This window comes from Acartia tonsa, chromosome 6 (assembly GCF_053477335.1).
Source record: "Acartia tonsa isolate MP-2025a chromosome 6, ASM5347733v1, whole genome shotgun sequence".
Classification (NCBI taxonomy): domain Eukaryota; kingdom Metazoa; phylum Arthropoda; class Copepoda; order Calanoida; family Acartiidae; genus Acartia; species Acartia tonsa.
In genome coordinates, this window is record NC_137265.1 from 42,920,377 (window position 1) to 42,942,166 (window position 21,790).

At 31.3% G+C, this 21,790-nt stretch overlaps 1 protein-coding gene across 1 annotated transcript in view; it reads right to left on the bottom strand.

The window, feature by feature from the left end:
- LOC145322721 (uncharacterized) overlaps positions 1-21,790 on the bottom strand; it is a 51,263-nt gene that overhangs the window by 27,775 nt on the left and 1,698 nt on the right. Inside the window, exons 2-9 of the mRNA XM_080164952.1 lie at positions 8,825-9,052; positions 5,076-5,200; positions 4,518-4,605; positions 4,072-4,150; positions 3,395-3,568; positions 2,916-3,004; positions 1,885-2,021; positions 1,108-1,196 (exon numbers count right to left, since the gene is read on the bottom strand). Coding sequence (XP_080021078.1) covers positions 1,108-1,196; positions 1,885-2,021; positions 2,916-3,004; positions 3,395-3,568; positions 4,072-4,150; positions 4,518-4,605; positions 5,076-5,200; positions 8,825-9,052 — 1,009 coding nt within the window. The remainder of the gene's footprint in view (positions 1-1,107; positions 1,197-1,884; positions 2,022-2,915; positions 3,005-3,394; positions 3,569-4,071; positions 4,151-4,517; positions 4,606-5,075; positions 5,201-8,824; positions 9,053-21,790) is intronic.

The window sequence follows — 21,790 nt, forward strand, 5'->3', positions numbered from 1 at the left end:
AATAAAAATAATAGATTTCTTGTGGTTATATGATGAAAATCTGCGTCGTTAAAAATGTGTAAAACCAAACAGAATATTTATTACAAAATGCAAATATGTCATAAATACGAAAATATTGCATTTATTACTAAAAGCGAAGGTATTCCACAAATAAGGTCAGTCCGTACGTAACGTAAAGCTGTTAGTGTTAAACTGGACAATTCTTGTTAGAATTGTCCTTTCAACTTCAAACTTTGCAAGATGATTCCTGTAACAGTTAGTTACGAGTTAAGAACCGTAGCAGCACATCTAAAATCTATATTAAATCAATACGTCCATATTAAACTGACTGATTTTAACTTTTTCAATATTCTGCTTATTAAGATCTGACACTCTACTTTATATCTTCTACTATATATGAATGTTGTCATCTTTGTTTTTATATTCAACCCCAAAATAATCTACATTCTATAACTCGACAGATTTAACATGAAAATATTTTAAGGTTTAAAATTGTAATTTAAAATTTTTGCATTGTTTCGAAACAAAAGAATTTTTGTTTTATATTTGTCCTTTAATATTTTGCATGGTGTAAAAAAAGTATTTATGTCATAAAACGCAATGTCCTAAAAAAAGTTTTTAAAATATTTCAGTAATTTAAATTAGCACGGAATATTTCACATTAAGGTTAATTGTTTTGCCAAAACCTTATCCGACTAGGTTCTACTTTCTGATCAAGATTCATTTAATGCCTGTACAGTTTTTAAGAAAAAAACGAATGAGAAAAACGTGTTTTAATTATGGGGACAAGTAGGATTTACAGTCCAATGTCCACTCTCTTCCTAGGACATAATAGTTTTTACTTTTTAAGAAACTTCGATAACCCATTTTTTTTATTTTAGATTTAAAAAGAAAAAGTAAAAGAATATTTTTAGAGGCTATTTCTCTAAGAAGGATGGTTGTATCCTCCCCCCAAAAAAATTATAAACCCTCCCAGGACCTATGAGAAGCTATCCTGTAAAGGGTAACCATATCAGATCATGGTTAGCAAGATCCTTCAGTACACCCAGACAGATAGACATCCTGTTACTTTATTATTAGGAAATCTTAAGAGAGAAAAAATTGTACCTGGCACAGTCATTATTGCCTCCAGGCAGGTTCCAGAAGGACACAGTCACAGATTTACCATTGATCCATCTCCAGTTCTTATTGTCAACCTATAAAAAGCAGGCCTCTACCAATAACGAAATTAATTCGGAAAAAAATCACGACACTTATACGTGTTTTTCAGCTGTCGTTGTAGGGCAACACATCGTAAAATTGACGACCTCTACATTTGCCCCCCAAATATTATTTTAGATTCATTTCGCTTGTTGGTTATACCTTATTCCTGATAAAAAAAAGCAGGTATAGGAAAATGTGTATGAATTGATCTAAATCCCATTCGAATAAACAAAATCTCCCCTTTTGATAAACAAAAGTTTAAAGAATAATTAAATTATAACTGTTTTTTTTCTACTATTTCTACAACAATGTATAGTTATCTGAAATTTTTATACATATCTATGATGAAAGATTTTTTATAGCCAATTGTCTAACTTATTTCTATCTTTGATGATATATTTTTACTTGGTTTTTCTGGGTAAATATCGTGTAGGATAAGACAATGTAACATTTATTTATTCTAAATTGTTATGGAGTAAGGAGACATTTCATTTAAATTACAGTTGTACCCAAAGCTTTAAAGCTACATTAATTTGTTAGCTGACTCAAAACTTTGGGTACTTTTAGTGAATTTCACTAGTTTCCAAATTTTGCATATAAACGAGATAATTTTTCTATTTTTGGGGTTGCATTTCAATTTATAATCTATTGTCTTATCACTAAAGGTCCCTGACAAATTACCTGGTCTCTCTGAACCCCGAGCCAGTATTGTCCATTAGGATCTCCACGATGCCTGCGCCACAACTCCCAAGAGAGGAAGCCCTGCAGGGCTGGGTTAGACTCGTCAACTAAGGAGCCGCCACGCTCCTCACAAAAATCTAAATCAAACAAGATTAGCTTTCTTGAAAACTTATTCCTTTGAAAAGAATTCTATCGGCTACGCCCCTAGATGATTTAAGGGGCACTTGAGGTGGGGTTGCAAGTCGTTCACCTCCCGCCCCCATTTTTATATCAAGTTTTAAAAAGAAAATTTTCTCTGGGAGGGGAGGCCATTTTTATTTACTAGAATAATTTTAAAACCTTCCCTGGTCCTAAAGAAGCTTCACTATGAAGGGGAACCATATCGGTTTAGCGGCAAAAGAGATTTTTACAACAGAAAAAACAGCTTACTACTTTTAAAATAGGATTCCTTCAAATTTTAGAGTTTCTTAGACCATACAAAGCAAAAAGAAATGAAGATATATACAGAAAACTATCGTTACAGTCTTACACACATACAGAAAACTCATACAAATATTGAGGGAGGCTAGGCTTTATAGAACATTCTCTGTATGTTTATTCCATCAATTTATTTAAAAGGAATGAAATGAAACGTAATATAGAACTGTAAATCACAAGAGATATACTATTCAATTTAATTTACAGAATACAATTTTACGCAACAGAACTATATTGCATTTAAAATATAATTAGACGACCGATCATCAACATATTTTTCTGCATGTTGTTCTAACGCTCCTATGCCTCATTTCTGCTGAACACTATCCCTGCAGGGCTTATCTATCCATATTTTAGCCTAACCTAACGTTTGAACATACGTTTATTGTCTTAAACGTTTGTTTAAGGTCCTTATGAGGAAACCACTAATGTTTTCTCTCCAAGTGCTAGTCAAAATGTAAATTAAAAAAGGTTAGTTTAGGTTTATATTGGGTACAGAGAAGCCCCGTAGGGTTTGGGCTTCCCGCAGAGGTTAGTAATAAAAATGTTTTTACCTTTAGCTGTTTCAAAATCTTTAGGTTCTTGATTATAGAAGATGTAACACTTTCCGTTGTATGTTGCGGTGCTTCCTGGCTTATGATCTCTGAAATAATATGACATTTAAGATCTCTGAAACAACTCAGGAAAATTATATTTTAAAATCTTTTCTTTAATTAAAACTATTCACACACACACATTCAAACAGACTGTATCTATTTGTAATGCAGGAAAGAAGGGGATATTGGACTGTAAACCACACTGGTACCCAAAGTTTTAAAACCAGGTTATACTATTCGTTTGCTAAAATTAACTTTGGGTACTTTTATTCAACTGTGATTGGATGGTTCCAAACTAGTTGTGTCCAATTTTTCAAACATAAATTCAATCTACAGAAGAGGTTATTTTGTATGTAAATATACAATGGGCATGTGCATTAATTTATCGTTCATTGTCATATCCCTCACATAATTATAATTATAAAAAATTTTCTCACCTAAAAGTTGGGCATCTCTCAATGGGGAGGGCCTGATCCGTATATACAAAAGCCTCGCAGATTGAGAGGCTGACTCCCGGAGGTCCCTCGAAGTGTACACTCACAAAGGCTCCGGGCATCGGAGGGTTGCAGGGCAGGAACAGCGGTCGACCTTCCTCAATGACTCCAGTAAATCTGAATTAAAATATTATGTTACAAAATGTCATACAAAATTAATCTTTATGTGCTTGCTAGATTATCATGAGGGGCTGCTATTCAGCCAATTAAAATTTATTTAAAATTGCCGAAAATAAAATATTTTGTTGGAGTAAAACTTGTTTTTTGGTGTAACTCAAAGGGAAGTGAATAATAAGGGGGAGAAAAAAGGGAAGGGGATTAAGAGAAATTTTCACTTAGAATTGTTTGTCAGAATCACATTCCCTTTTCCCTAGATTAGCATATAAACATAAATTGATTTTGTTCTACGACTGTTGTTTGAAATAAATTTATTAATACCTAATTCAAAATAATATTAAAAATCATCTTCTTTTCATATTTTAGTAATAATAATAAATAGAGAACATTAGTTTTAAAGGAACTTATATTTTAATTTGAAATCTCTTAGACAGACAGACAAACAGACTTGTGACTTGTATATTGACTAGCTATTAACGAGAAATATAAAGACAAATATTCACCTGTTACAGATAGGATTGACCCCAAGATCAGGACGATTATTTCCAACTCTGACCACTATGGTTGCCTGTCTTCCTTTAGCTGAAATTAGATGGTTAATGTGAATATGTATGTCCGGTATACCGTATTGCCTAATTTCTCTGTATAAAAAAAAACATTAAACCAGTTCATGAAGTAATTGACGCGTATTCCAAAAATCAGATGAACAGAATATTTATATAAAATGTTGTTTTTTAAAAGCAAACTAATATGTTACAAATGTAAGTACCTACGAACCTTCTTGTTTTGATTTAAGAGTCGCAGGGATCATCTGACTAAGTTAAAAACTTTAGGCCAATTCTAACATGCCTAATTTTAGAAAAGAGCTACCCGTTACGGACGGATGGACGGATCGATCCCAAATGTAAGAAAGATTCGCTTTAAAAAACGTAACAAGAACTAAACTGACCACAGCAGCTCTGTCCAAAGTCAATTCTGACAAGTTGTACCATGTATGGCTCCAGAAGGTTCACATACCACCACGGGGATTTCTCAACCTGGAATATAATAATGGATATATAATACTAAAATATTACAGGGGTAAAATTTTCGTCAATTTAGGTTCACTGTTATTTATTGGTCTGTTCGTCTATCCAGTAGAGGAGTGGTGGGGACGTGGGAGATAATTATTTTAGCACGCTACAAGGTTCATTTTTTAAGAGAACATGAAAATCTGATGTAAGATCCAAGTAATAATAATCCATTTTTTGTTGATGAAAGGATTTTACATAATCCCAGGATAGTTAGGCTATTTTTTCTGCCCTTTCAAATACAGAATATACCCGTCGTTTCCCTTTTCCTTTCGAAAAAGCGAATGTCCAAAACCAGTATATTTTACTAAAAAGCCGTCCAATTTTTTTCCTAGAGGGGGGGGGGAGGGTATAATTATTGCTGGTAGAAACGTTTATGGCTATGAATTTTGAATTTTATGTGCTCTATTAGGCATAAATTATCAACAAATCCTTACCTCAGTGAGACTGCAGGTGCTGATATCAAAGAAAGTGCTGGTGCTGCCGTCCACAGCTTTCTGGGGGATACCACCCTCAGCCACGCTACTCTGCATGGGGGCCTTCCCGGCAGCCACGTTCAAAACTAGAATATACAAAATTAGTCTTTATGAAATCTTATGCCTTTCTGAAATGAAAAAAACAAGATTACTGTCCTTATTATTTTTTTATGATAAATGGCTAAAAAACACACATTTATACTACCTAATACTTTGGCAGATAGACATACAATTACTCGGAATTGTGGTTTTAGCGTAAACAAATTTTAGCGCCCATTGTTTTAGTGGTCCTTGGGGCCATACATATGATATGATACATTTTTGTTCAGTATAAGCTCAGAATTGATTCTAATGCAGCAAATCGGTTTCAAAGCCATACTGGAAATTTATTTATCGGTTAATTACATTTAAGTGATATTCAAAATATAAAAAAATTAACTTGGCCTTCAAAAAAACAAAACAATAGAATTTAAATAAAAAGAAAAACGTATTTTTTACACTTGTATTGAATACAAAGTATGACATTTTGAAAAGTAAGTTTTATATGAAAATTATTAGTGAAAAGAAAGTAAAGAGAAGTATTAGAGCGTAAAATTTTACAATTCCGTCAACTTTGAACAGTCATCCCACAATACAGCAAGAAAATTATTAATATAACTTTTATATTTTATTTAATTTCTAATTTTTTAATATTATCTTGATAATAGGGAGCTGTCCCATCATATAAAGTTGTAATGTTTTATGTCTATAACCTAAGATTTTAATTACTTCTGAACCGAATAAATTTTAGATTTCATTAAAGCTTCCAAATGAATTTTGGTCATCCAATTTCTAGATTTATGTATTGTAAGTTTTAAGGCTATTTTTTGCTCTCTCTAAACCTTGAACCATTAAAGATTATGTAAGATGTTTGTAAAACTAAATTATGTTAAAAAAAGAATAGGTATTTTGCTTTAACAAAATTTTATGTATTTTTGTAGGAACGCCAAGAAATAAAAAGGGCTATCCCGCAAAGAGATAACGTGAAATATGTTGTCATGCTTTTTTTATTATTTTAAGAAATAATTTTACAAAGATAAGATCTCTTAAACTATTTAATTCCCTTACTTATATATGTTTCAAATGTTTATATTTATATTTATACTTAGCCTTTTACAGAGCATATCAATTTCCAATAAGTTAAATTTATAATGGATTTTTAACCTCTCTGAAAATCACAGTCTAATCTAACCAACCCTTTAGAAATCTTCAAAAATATATCCTTTTATATAAAGAGTAAGATTTCTTTTACCACTAATCCAATTAAGGTCTTCATTTTAGGGAAGTCTCATAAAGGTCTAGAGGTGGTTTATTTCTAAATCGGGACGATTTAAGGCTATTTGAGTACCCCACACTTGCATATAGCGAATCCTCTAATAATATTTTAATTCTTTAAAATAATCATTTGCATGACAGAAAAATTTATGCAATAAATATAAATGAAGGTTGTCCCCTAGGGGCTAATAATTTTCCAATTGTAATTATCTGAGAAATATAGTTAATATGACAACAATTTAATTTCAATTGTTATTAGCTGTGAAAAAAGGGTTAAAATATGACAAAATTCATTAAATTTACAGAGCTAATTAAATTAAATATTTAAAATATAGAAAGGAAACAATACTACGGTTGAATTATTAAAAATTTCGAACAATGTATTTTGGGATTGAATCATATAAATCTATTAGCAATAGTGATTTGTATGCAGATAGAAAAAATCAGAATTTATACATTTGACTGTAAATTACACTGGTATCCAAAGCTTTTTAATTGCTTTATTTTATTCGTTGGCTCAAAACTTTAAGTACTTTTATAAAAGAAATGGGGTATAGTCCTTTCCACGACATCCCTCCATAAGGAGCGATTCTTCGTATTTTTCACAGTAGCTTTTCTCCTATTTCTAGCCCCTGCGGGGGGCTCTAACCCTGGCGGGCAATCACCTAACACAATATAACCTAACCTAACCTAAAATAACCTATAAAAAGCCATTTTAAAAATACGAAGAATCGCTCCTTATGGAGGGATGTCGTGGAAAGGACTATACCCAAAAAATGTGTATGGCTGATACCCAACTAATGTTCTTCAACCGATGATTATCATATACAAAAGGGTTAATTTTATCTATCATCATCATAAATTTATCGTCCATTGTCTTATCCTATGAAATTTCTGGTTAAATCAAAGTTGTAAATAACAAAAAATATAAATATAAGAAGAATAAATACATCCTGTAAATTTTAATTTTTCTATCCACGGACAACTATATGACATCCATAAATAAAGTGTATATGTTTACACGAGGGCGTCCAAGCTTTTTATTTTGGGGGGGGTAAAATTTTTTTAAGGGGGGGGTAATTCGGTTTTGGGGGGGGGTAAAATGGCGCGCGAAGCGCGCCGCAAATTTTTTTTACCCCCCCCCCAAATTTTTACCCCGGGGGTAAAATTAAAAAAAAAAATTGGGGGGGGGGGGTAATCGCCCCATTACCCCCCCCCCCCCCCCTTGGACGCCTATGTGTTTACATATAGTTAGGCATATTATAGCATTTACATTTAATGAAACAAGGCATTTTATTACTATTATTTTGAAATTGTTTTAATTGTAATTTTGGTATTATTCTGATTTAAAATGAACGCTACGGGGTAAATTGATTATTTCATATTTGCAATTAGTGAAAGTGCAATTAAAATTATTCTAGGCCATCATCAGGGTTATAAGGATAGGACAATAGATGACAAATTAATTTCCTTCAATTTCAAATTGTGGTTATAAGGTTGGAAAGAAAAATGGAGATTAAATTAAATGCCATTGTTCTTCCTTCCTTTTGCAAAAATTGACGAATATAAAATGATTTATAAAATAAAAATGAGTCCAGTATAGCTTCAAAACCGATTAATATCCACTGGATTAGAACCAGTTCTTAGCAATACTGAAAAATCATATTTAGCAAAGTATTACAGATAATTTTCCACGAATAACAAAATAAAAATCTTAAAATTAATACCAGGTTTGTTAGTCCGGGTATCCGGCCACTTGGGGCTAACAAAACTAATATTAATCTTTTAATGTTTCATTTTAATATCCGCCAAAAGCTGTCTATAATCAACTACTCAATATTTACCTATACTTCTATTTCTGAAACTTTTTTAATCTAACTTTATTATATAACTCTGTATTTAAAATATTGTAATTATAGATAATTGCTAATTTCTGCAAAACTTTAATTTATACTAATTAATATTAACAAATAAGGACAGAACTTCTTAAGAACTATATCTAGATGACGAGACTACTTTACTTTAAAAAACTTTATTAATAACGTTCCTGGGTAGCCATTAATAGGATCTTAAAGAACATAAAAGACACACCAATTAATTTAATGGACATTAAATAATGCTTTGTGCTCACGCCCCTAGAGGCCAACAGGGGACTCAAAGGGCCAAGTAGCGAAATCTGATCCTCAACTTTAGATTTTAAATAAAAATGTAAAATAATGGGGGTTCTAGTGTTTTTTTTGGTAGGGTTAAAGGTACCCTTCCCTTCAACAGGTATAAGCCTTCTGTGGATCTATAATTTACTGTATAGGGGAAACATATCGGTACTGCGATTAGTCAGATCCTTTGCAATAGACAAAAAGACATCCTTTAACTTTTAAACAAGGATATATTCTTACCACAGAAGGGAATCCCCTGCGGGGACCAGGTCCCATTATTAGCACAGACCCTTCTCGCCGGTCCCAGCAGCTCGAACCCGCGGTCACACGTGTACTCGGCAATGGTTCCCTCGCTGACGGCCAGGCTGGTGCCGAGGGCTCCGGCTGCCATGGCAGCATTGGCCGCTCGGTCGCTGAACTCTACAGAACTGTGGGCAGGAGCGCCAGGAAATCCGCAGCTGCTCATACCTGCAATAAAGAAGATAAGATTAGTATTGAAATAGATTTATTACCCTAGATGGGCTCTTAGAAAAAAAAAATCGGTACAATTGGAAAGAAATATTTAGTCGATGAACATTTTTATTCACTATTTAGTCACATAAGATTCATTTCAAAAATATGAGCGACGAAATTATTTGAGGATATAATAATTTTACAAAAGCAAACTTTGCCCTAAGAATTTAGCTAAATTATTAAATATGAATGTATTGAAAACATAACTTCGGCATTCGGGGCTAGAAAAACTGGTTTTAATCTAATATCTTTTTTTAATGTCCGTGGAATGATGTCTTTAATACCTCCCCTAGGGTCAACTTTTATAATGAATATTCCCCGTTCTATAATTTACTTGCTATTGTGTCATTTTGCGAATATGAAAGACATGAAAATATGCGTTACTGAAGGCACACACCAACCGTTTAATACAGTTAACCCAAACACTTTGGAATTTATTTAATTTCACTTATTTGGGATATTTTATACTATACTGGACAATTCAAATAATACTATAGGATTTGACAGAACAAATAACACCTCCCCCCCCCCTCCCCTTCGTATTGTTTTAAGTTATTTAAAAATAAAGGGGGTAGGAATTTTTTTTTATATCCAACCACACCGGAGGTACAAACCAAGCAGGGTTACCCTATGCCCAATATAACCTAACCTAACATGACACTTTTTACTATACTGGACCAACAGACAATTTTTCCAAAAACTTAAATATTTCAGGCGGTTTTAGAGAAATAATTAATTAAAACTTTTCTACACTTTAAAGAGAATTTAGATATTAAAAGAAAGCTGAAATCTAGGGCTGTCCGAAATTTTGCGTGCTGACCTAACCTTCCCACATTTCCCGCTTTTTCAAAGTTTTAACTGTGGCTTGAGAAAAGAGATTTATAAAATTAGCCCAGTTGGCAGCATCTTCTCAATGGGATACTCCATCGTAAATTTTTGTTACATAATTTCCTCTAAATTGACTTGTTGAGCTAAGAAACCTCTCCCAAATTTTGAAAAATATAAAATTAAGAGGGGTAGTGTTTATTGATTTAGGTCATGTTGTTTTAGGTTATATTGAGTAATGTACAGCCCCGCAGGTTTAGGCCCTTGGCAGGGTTCAATCTTTAGGAAAAAAGTACAACCCTTACTTCTTCCACTTATTTTGGAAGCAAGGGGAATTGGTTTCAGTTTGAGGGAAAGCAATATTTTTGTCGTACATTTAAATAATTTTTATGTAGTTTTTAAATTTCATATAGGAGAATGTCCCTTTTAAAACAAATTGTAGCCATTGTCTGGCACTTAATTAAAATTACCTAAAGGAAGAAACAGGATTTATAGAAAGATATATTTAATATACTTTTACTTCCTTATCATCTTATTTTTACAATCTTCAATCCTATAATATAAAGTAGTAAGGTATTATCTGTCTGAAGCTAAATATCTCGGAAACTACTGTTCAAAATTGATTATACTTTCAGGGAAGCTTTAAAAATGTCTCAGGATGGTTTTGGGCTCCTTTGCCCTAATCTAGAGGCTAGGGGCGAAGTAATTAGTCTTTATACAAAGTAGAATGATGGATGCACGTCCGAATGCAGCTTAAGATCTTGATGACTGCTTTTCCTTCTCAAATTTAAATATTCCAAACAAATATAAAAAAATATTATTATTATCAATAGAAATCTATGGATTATCTATTTTTCGGTGAATTAAACTAATTCAATGTTAAGCTTATTTTCAAGAATAAAAAAACCTAATCATAAATTTTCATCAAACCATTTAAATGCAATTGCTCATATAACCATATCATTTAATCTTAAAATTAGTAAAAAAAAAACTCAAAACAAAATTAAATCAGCAAAGAAAGATAAAAAATCTCATGAAGATAACTATTTTTCCTCTAACTTTTAAAATACTTTGTCTACGTCCCAGCCAGGTCCCAGCATATAGGAACTTTTCTTAAATAGACAACTAAATCGGTTCAGTTATCGAAATCTTAAGCATCAGACAAAAAATTCTTACTTCTAAATGTTATAAAATTTTAAAAGCTAACAATTTTTTAAAAATAGGACATTCACTTAGAGAACTAGTGAACATATTTATTTAATCTCATCATCTGTTGAAAAATATAACAAGGAATAACATATGCCTATGTTCGAAGTTACTATGAAAAATTATAGTATATCATGTATAATATCAAGTAGCAATCCTTATACTAAAGTAACAGGATGCCTGTGTGTGTGTTTGTGTGTCTGTACCGAAGGATCTCGCTAACCGCTGAACCGATCGGATTCTCCTTAACAGGGTAGATTCAGAAATGTCCCGGGAAGGTTTTTAACTATTTTGGGGGAGGGTAACACCACCCTCCCAAGAGAAATGACAAAAAAATCGAAATTCTAAAAAACGTATAGGAGACTTTAACGTCAAATAAAGAGGTATCGTACGTAGAAAATTATAGTAGAGACTTTATCAAACAAAAACATTTAAAGTGCCACTAGAGGCCTCTAGGGGCGTAGCCGCTAGTGTTTTATATATATTGCTAAAGATCTTGGAAATTAAAGGTCCGAAATGGTTGTAGTTTTCAGGTCAGCTTAATGATTATTTTTGTGTGGTTTTAAGCTATTTTTCTAACCTTCCACGCCCTCAACTTGTATTCAGGGGTAAAACAGAAAGAGAGTGAAAGAGAGTGAAATTGAAATTACAAAACAGCTACGGATTAAATTCTGTTATCTACCGAAGGAAAGACAGATGGACACATAAACTTAATAAGTAACTGCATTAATTAAAAACTAACAGTGCCCCGGGTGCTAAGGGGAAAGAATTGTAGAGTAGCTGCACGTCTCAGAAAAAATCCACAGATATCACTTTCACTGAACATTTAGAGGCAGACACAGCCTTAGGCGTCATGGATATGTATACAGAAGAAAAAACATTTAAACATTAATTTGTATAAAAATGTATAAAGAAGTATAAAAATTAAACCAACTGACAAGATAAAGAAGTATGAAAAGGAAAAAAAGAAAGAGACAGCAAAACTTAAACTTAAACCTAAGCATAATTTAATTTCAAATTGAAATTTTGTAGAATTTATCAAAATCTCCCTCTGCACATTCTTTTCTTAAAAATTGTATCGAAACTACTCAACAACTAGGTTTATTTTGTAGGACAATTCATCTTGATGCTGCTAATATTATTGAATGTGTGATATTTTTCTTAGAGTTATACGTCCATTTAATTATGTTAAAAACTTACATTCCCAAATAATTTTTACAGAAAGAAACAAATTAATACACTTACAAACACACACACACACACACACACAATCTTTTATCTTTATTTTTTATAAAATCATTCTAACTTGTACAGTCTTTATTAAAAGCTTAGATTTGAACAGGGATGATAACATCCAAAAAGGAAACTACGAATCTTATATAGACAGACAATATATATTTCCATTTGTTGTAAAACATGAAAAAATTTGCCAAATTATCTTTTTTTTATTCTCTCTGCGACTTGGTCAATTCTGATAATGAAGTTATCTTTTTAAATGCCATATTGTGATTAGTTTTACCAATAGTGAAATTGAAATTAAGATGTTTGATAGGTAAAACAATATCACACTGTGAATTAATAATTTAATTTAAAAGGCTCCTCATAGATTTAAACTTACTGTGTAACAGGTTCAAGTTGTCGGTAGACTCGTATATAAAAGAATATAGCCCAGTTCAAAAATGTCTTTTGAAGGTCGATCGACAGGTTTTCCCTTATGTCCACATAAACAAGAGTAAATAAAAAGGGTTGACCTATGTCAAAAAAGTGTTATTTTTATATTCATATCTGTGGGAAATGGATATGAAACCATAGAAAATACATTTTTTGTGTGGTAATTGATTAATTTACAATTGATATACATCACCAATGATGATTATTAAATTAACCCTTCTGTTATCTTAAATTAAGATGAAAGATTTAAGAAATCCACAAAGATATTATGTAGTAGGAGCATTTTAAATTTTAAATATATATAGAATAAAATTTAGAGTGTCCTTTAAAGGGTAAATCATGAAACAAAAAGTCAATTAAAATATTTCACTAAACAATTCATAATAAAGACATTAACTCAAACTTCACTTGAATCATAATTCAAATTTTAAAACTATTAAACAATATTTTTTAATTAAATTACAAATTGAAGTATCACAGACATTTTTTTCAAAAGTTTCAACAAATTATTTAATTTCTAAAATAATATGTTCATGTAGTATAAAGTAATAATAAAAAGAAAATTCTTAAAATATCTTTAGAAGCCTGAGGCTAAGTTTAATTCTCTATTGTTAATAAAAAGTTGGTAAGCAATATTTTTTTAGGATTTTTTTTATAAATTAGAACTCTTTTTCATTCTTTTAACTAATTTTATTTCAAATTTAAATTTTAAGGCTTTAAAATGTTTTGAATTCAATAATTTAAAATATACTTTTTTCCATTGTAGATAACAGTGATAAAAAAACTAGAATTCTATCCTTTTTAAGTTGACTCCTTGTTTCTTACACCCTGTATAAATGTAAATTAAGATATAAAGTTTTTACCAGCACCCTGTAATCAAACTATATGTAACAAGACACAAAATGACCTCAAAAATAAGAAATGCTTATCCTAACTATTAACTCCATGTAACCTGTATTTTCAATAAATGTAAAGATTATAAGCATATTATGACTCTTTAATACAGTGTTTCGGAGCCGGAGCCGGGAGCAGCAACATTTTTGGTGGAGCCGGAGCCGTATTTTTCGTTAAAAACGGCTCCGGCTCCAGATTAGCTAAAAATTATTTTTAAAAGTAATAATATAATTTGGCAACGGTCTATTTTCATATAATAAACTGAAAAACTATTGTTACTTAACAAATAGACACACATCTTTCTACTTTTATATAGATTTAATCAAATTAAAGCAAAATATTTTGTTTTATTTATTTTATTTTACCAAATTCAATAATGAACAAAAAATGATATATTAATTTTAAGGTAGGAGCCAGAGCCGGAGCCGCATCAAAATTATACGGCTCCGACACCCTGCTTTAATATGAACACCCTGTATTTTAAAGAAAGGGTTATGAGGAAAACAACCATATAAACAACAACTCAATTATGCTCTACTTCTAAAGCGAGCTACCATAATCATTTTGAGGTCTTGTACAACTTATACTATACAGTATACACATTATGACTATATTTATAAGTAGCGCAGTAATAACAATCTTTTCGATAAAAAAAATATTACGCAGCAAAACTAGTCATTTATATTGTATTGTAAATAACCCATTAACATAGGATTTCTGTAATATTCAAAGGTGGAAGTGGTTGTGAATAAAAGTATCTCAAAACTGAAATCTAAAAGTTAAAAGTCAAAAATAAACTACTGACCCAAGATCTCTAAAATGCTACTCTATAATTGAGAAATCAATCGGTTTGAGTGATCTTAATGGACAAACTATAATGATGTATTTCTATGAAATATATGAAATAACTCTAGGTGGTCAGGAAAGCAACAAGTAAAGCATAGAAAATCATCATGCGATACATCAGTTACGGGAGAGGCTAGGGGGGGGGGGGGGGGGTGCTGTATCCTGCGGTTCCCGCCCTTAAAAAATCATTAGGTAAGGTGGTTATTTGATGGATAACATGTAAACAAAAGAATTCACCTTTGGAAAATTTTGTTTTCTTTACATCATATATTTCATTTAAAAACCAGATTATAACATTTTCAAACAAGAACAAAATAACTTCATAATCTAATTCAAATCACTTGATAAAATAAACTAATAAGCAGAAATTGGGACGGTTTTTTAATCATAACTCTAAAAGTTAAAGTTTGATATTCTGTTTTGGGAGCTAGAAATATTTTTGGGGAAAGAAAGGCTTTAAGCAGAGCAAACTTACAGATAAATGCAAAAAATATGAAAATATAAGGACATACAGACATGGTGATTTGATTATAGGGTTGTAAAGACCCCTAATAATAGACCCTCAACCTTACATTCAACCAAAAAATACAAGGCCATTAATGTTTTATATAGCGATGCAATATAAAGCTAATAGAATTTTAGTAAATTGTTACGGAGTAAATTATTTTCTAGCATAGTAAGTAAACGTAAATTCACAAATTTTTTGAGTTTAAATCATTTAGAACGACGTACAGACGTTCAAAGTTCAAACGAATGAAAAATGTGAGAAAATTAAGTAAACAAAGAAAAAAGCATTATTAAAGCATTTTTGAAAGGCTTGTTGAAACGAAATTCAATTACGTGATAAACGATTTGTTTGAGTAGGGTGTAAATTCATTTCTGCTCAAGTATCAATTTATTGTATAACCAGGACCGCATATTATTATAACAGCACAAATTAGTCATTTGCTCCATAGTAATCAAAAAAACAATTGTTTGCTAAAGTGTACATTTACGAGAATAGAATACATTCTTATTTACGAAAGTGAATGCACACCCAAGTAGTAACCCTAATGGTTTAGGGTTAAATGAAACGGTTAAAAGGTTAACTACACTGGTTAATTATCAACCCTATTCAAACTTGAAATTACAAATAATTAATTTGGCGACATTAATGGTGGTATTACACAAACAAAATTTTAATTATTTTGAAAAATATAAGATCTAAGATAGAGTAGCTATAATTGTGTATTTTGATTTTTTTAATTTTAAAATTTATACTAATATAAAGAATGAAACTTTTTAGTCATTCGAAAACTAATTATTTAGAAATGCAATATTGCTAAACATGACCTTTGAAAGGCGCCCGAAGGGGATAAAAGGCATATTTCTAATAAATAGATGTGTAATTTTTAGTAATTATTTAAGTTTTATAAGCTCATTTAATACAAATATTTTTTTTTATTCATAGTATAGCTGCTGTTTATGATTACTCTAGTTCTAATCGATCCAATACATTATTGTAAAATAACGGTGATGTAATTATAGGTGCCCATATAGATATAATGATAGACCTCAAATTCTTATTTTCAATCAATAAGGGTTATTTATGTAAACAAGGATGACAACATCAATTAAAAAATGGAATAGTTGTTTATACCATCGTATTTTACAGCTTTCCGCGGATATAAAAATTAAAATTTATTAGATTAAAGCTTGTTTTGTTAACCCCGATGGGAGGTAAAGCCCGGGCTAACAAAATCGGTAGTGATTTTATGATTTTAATTTTTAATTTTCGTAAAAAGTTGTTTGTAATAAGATGCTTTACTTTTTTTTAGTACTAGCGGCTTTGCCCATAGCCTATAGGGGCTTTGACCCAAGAGGTGATAAATAAAATCTTTTGGCAAAATTCGTAAAAGGACCAAGGAAATCTTCAGCAAAAAAAATGGGGAGGGGGATTTTTTTGTTTTTTTGGGGGGGTTGGGGGTGTCCCACCCCACAAGAAAATAGCCTAAAACCACCACAGGACCAGTAGGTATATTCCCTGAAGAGTAGAATCCAATTGGTTCAGTGGTTACCGAGATCTTAAGGGACGGACAGACGGACAGACATCATTCTACTTTGTATTATAGACGAGATCTTGAGGGACGGACAGACGGACAGACAGACGGACAGACAGACAGACAGACAGACAGGCGGACAGACATCATTCTACTTTGTATTATAAATAGCTGAGAAACATCGGCTGGGTCCATCGGATATTTCTTAGTTTCGAAGCCATACTGGAAAAGGTATTTCATATGATATGCAACTATTTTACCCCTAACTGTTAGTATAAAACACGAAAACTAACGAAAAAGTTTCTTTTTCTTAGATGATATAAGACACAAATTTTATAATTATAACAATATTTGCAAAAGCATATTTCAGACTTCAAATATAGCAAGGCCATTATTCTACATTCAAATATTTTTGAGTGAATTAACAATTGTTTAAAACCCTAAAAATATTTCCCCAACGTTTTACTTTGTCAAGGATTATAAACTTAATGGTTGGTAGTATATCAACATAATACAATAGGCAATATGGCATTGATTTAATTCATTATATTGGAGTTATAGGTTTCAATTAGTATTTTTTATTATCAATATAAATGTTAGGAAAAAGTTATATATTTGATCAAAAAATCATAAATGGCCGAATAATCATGACTTAACTTATTTTTTTTAGTATTACACCAATAAAAAAGACTTAATTAAATTGTGTATACCATTAATAAGGCAAGAAGACCAAATTTTTTATTACTGACTCTATTTCAGATTTCAATACCGTTAAGAATCCTATCAAGTATTATGAGCATTGTCCCTATTTTTTCCCACCCCTTTTTAACACAACTCAGGGATCTTAAGGGATAAGACATTGGACGATAAATTAATATGCATCCCGAATTACCCCCTCTGTAGATTAAAATTATTGGTTCGTGTAGTTGGGAACCAACCAATCTAAATTCAATGTTTTTAAGCTTTTGAATTAGGTAATGTTTTTTCAAAACTTCTGTACTAGGGTGAAATTTTTCGCCCAATGTCCCCTCAATCCCATAATATAACCATTATCGGTTAGGTAATGAAAGGAGCAGAACTGATGGTGGCAGAGATAGCGAGTTAGAGAGGAGTTGGGGGTGGGGGGGAGAAATACCTCCTGGAGGGTATAAAGGTATTGTAACCATAATTGTGTTATGCAGGAGTGTTCATACAAAAAAAAATAATTTAGATCATAGCTTATGCATTAGTTTCTAATCACGATTGACAATAAAAGTTGTTTAACGTGAGGGCTCGGCAGCGGCGCGTCGGTCGCGATGAAGCATCAATTTAAAACCCGTTTGAATGCTTCGAAAGTGGGATCTATTTTTAAAAAGGGTTAGGTCAGGGTTAGACTTTAATATAATTTTTAAATCGTAAAGGGGCTAACAGGAGACTGACGCGCAGCTGCCGAGCCCTGGTAATTATGATTTTTAAAACCAATTTACAACCTAACAATGGGTGATCGCCGTGAAAACTATAGTTGAAGTACCCCTTCAATTTTATTGCATTTTTCATCTGTTTTACATGAACACTAGAAATAGTTACCTATGTATTTTCAGGTTAAAATTTTAGGGTTTACTTAATCCGTCTCGGATTTTGGTTTGAATATTTACTGTTATTTATATTTTTAGTAGCGAAGCTACTCGATTAATCATTCACTTTGTATGTTTGTCCATCCGTTAGTCCGTAACGCAATGGGGAAATTTTTTTTCTTGATGGTTATTTAAGTTTTGTTGCAGATTTTTTTTGTAAAGATAACTATTACCATAGAGCATCCAGTATATAACTTACTTATTACGTCGGTTTGTCGGTCAATCTATAAAAAACATACATAATTTAAGTATAAAGGTTTTGTCATTCTTTTTAAGCCCATCAAACATCTGCTATATGACTCTTAATTCGTTTGTCAATCCTCAATCTTTGTGCTTCGCTAGTAATGGATGTTGTCCCATTTGTTATACAATTTTACTGTTTAATGGTTATGTGGGTAATTAAAGATTTGCTATGGATATATTTATATATGTAGCAAACTAATTGTAAACAATAATTAAAACAAGGATGACAACGTGCATTCGGGTTTAGTTGCACAAAAAGTAAAATGATACATGATACAATACATAATACAATTGATCAACCGCTGGGACAATTGGGTTCTTATTTTTCTGTTGGTCCTTTAGTTGTAATTAATTATTTTAAGGGGGAGGGGGGGGGGGGGTGAGAACATTTCCCAAAAGAGAAAAACATAGAAAAAAGCTTTCTTTCACCCAGTTTCAAATTTTAAAATTTCAGCAATTTTGAAATTCTTTTATGAGATTAAAATGGGAAATTATTTGGATGAGGGAGTAAAAATTATCTCGTTTTATTCCTATTTATTTATTTTCATTGAATAGATTAAGTAAGTACAGAAAATATTTCATTTTTGTACTAGAAATTGTATCTATCATATACATACGACATTTTAATTAATGCATTTATTGTTATACTTTGTCCCTTCTATAAAATATTAGGGTTTTTTTTTATCTGTTGTTGTATTCGATAACTGAACCGATTTAGTCCTCCATTTGGCTAAGATATTTAACTATAAGATTTATGTGTTGGTTTTGGGTATACTTATGCTTTCCTTACTCTTCCAATACAGAGCTCCTAGAAGCTAGTGGCGCTATTTAATCAAATTTTGATTTGTAGAAAGGTGAATTTTTACGAAGTAACCTGATTTGACAGTACTGCACATTTACAACGAATTCTATAGTTCAACCCATTGAATCTTCTTTTTAATCTTTACATGAAGGAACACATGGATGTGCATTTACTTCAACATATTATCACAACTCTATAAAATTGCATACTCGCAAAAAGACACAATAGCAAATAAGTAAGTGGTTGTTCAATGATGAAAATGCATAAAAGTTTATAAGGCAGAAAATGCTATTGTAGAAATATACAGTTGTGATAATTTGCTAGTGTTACACATGAGTGGACGGCGGAAATGATATCACACCAGGGAATAATACAGAGACCACACAAACAAATATGTAACAATGCATGGCAGGGCAGCGCGGCTAATCAAAATCAGCAAAAGAGATTATTTGCTATGATTATTCTTTTGTTGACGTAAGTGCAGATAAAATTTTCTTGTAAAGAATTTTTTACATTTTTCACATAGTAATCATGTCAAGATGTAATCACATAAAACAATCATAGGTATGTCTATCAAAATATGAGTGAAACTATGTTGACGATAGGAATACCTATTTGATAGATAAGATATGTATTGAGAATAAGAAATAAGAAATAAGACTATAGTCTTATTCAACATAATTTGTTGTTTGTTTGAAGCTAAGGATCTCTTAAATTACTTATTGGGTTAAGTTGTTATTTTTAAGAAATCTTAGTATAGGCATTGGGCTAGTTTTAGATTATCATTGGACCCCTAGAGGCTTGTGGTGCAGCCGCTAGTATATCACAAAGTATTTTTTTTTGTTTTATCAGCTCTAAAAAGAGAAAATCTATAAAATGAGTAAAAAATCTACAGTATTATTAATATAATTTATTTTAAATGTAGACATAATGTATCCTGCATATATCAATATATCCTGTTAAATCAAATACATTGACATACAATATCATTGGTATACACAGGTTTAGCACTATGGGTCTACAGATTGAAAGGAACCGACAGTTGTCTATTAAACAAAGAATGTTGTCAATCAATCAATCAATCAATTACATTCCTGAATCCTTTCAATCAAAGATAGAGATAGAAAGGAGATACCTCCTATTATGTAAGGGTGATAACAGGGATGATAAGGCATAAATTTTCTGAAAGAAAAATATTATGCAACTATTTTTTGGTTTAAATTCATGATTTCATTAGTCGTAGTCATAATGCTATGAATAAACATGACTGAATCCTGAACTTTTGTATTCTATTATCCACGGAAAACTGTCTATTAAACTACCAATAGTCCCTTTAACCCCTGGTAAAAACAGTGTAATAGAAGTGAAAAATTTTATAATGTATTATTCGTTATTGGCGAATGAATGAAAATTGGCAAGGTAAAGATGAATGACCCCTATGGGCGATTCAATAAAATGAGATAAACAAAAATGCAACCCTTTTATTGTAAATTTATAGTACATGGATTGAATTATATTCAGTAAGGGAAGGGAGAGGATATTAGGCTATAAATTACACTGGTACCCAAAGTTCCCAAAGATACGATATATCATTGGTTGGCTTAAACATTGGGTACTTTTGTGAGACATGCAGTGTCCAAACTTTTCAATAAGGAAGGGTTAATTTTGTTTATCTTGATTGAGGATGTACATTATTTTGAAGTCTGTTGTCAGATCCCTGAATTATACCTGTTAACCCTTGAAACTCGGTGTTGATGTAAATATTTAGATGGTTTATGACGACATAATGATATGTGATCAAGTGAGCTTGGCGTGAATTTTATTGGCATGTTGTTATTAGGGGCTAATTTTCAAATATTTACAATTACTGCTAGAAACCTAAGAAATACTATTTTATTACTTTTTTACAGACAGGCAAACATATACTACCTTACTACCTAATTATGTAAAATTATGAAACAATGAAAAATTATTGCTAAAAATCGACAAAAAGTAGGGTCATTTTAATGATTAACAAGGATAATTATTTCCATAGGAAGCATAGCAAAAATAAACTTATGACAAAAAAATAGATAAGACCGAGAAAAAAAAGATTTGTAAAAAGTACATTTTTAGGCAAACAAAGATTTTAAAATCTACATCTTTACGTCTTACATAACTTAAGCTACTCTCAGCCGTAGCCAAAATTAGGCTAGCGGCTTTAATGAAGCTACAGCCGCTGCTTACTTTATAGCAGTTGCGCTACTAAAAATCCACAAAAAGAAAGGCCAATTTTAAATAATCAATTTTGTATGAAATATCTCGAGATGATAAATAACTGTTGTTTATTTACGTAATGAGATATAATGGGATAAATTGGAAAATTTTGGAAAATTATTGTTTTTACTTTACATAACAAATTAATTTGTATCTCTTTCCAAATCAATTTAAAACTTCATACATTTTGATGTTAGGATTTTTTATTTTCTAGTGTTTAGTTGGAAGCAATAGCAATAAACAAAATTTTAAGAATTAGAGAAAACAAAACGATTTACACAAAAAAAATCTAATAATA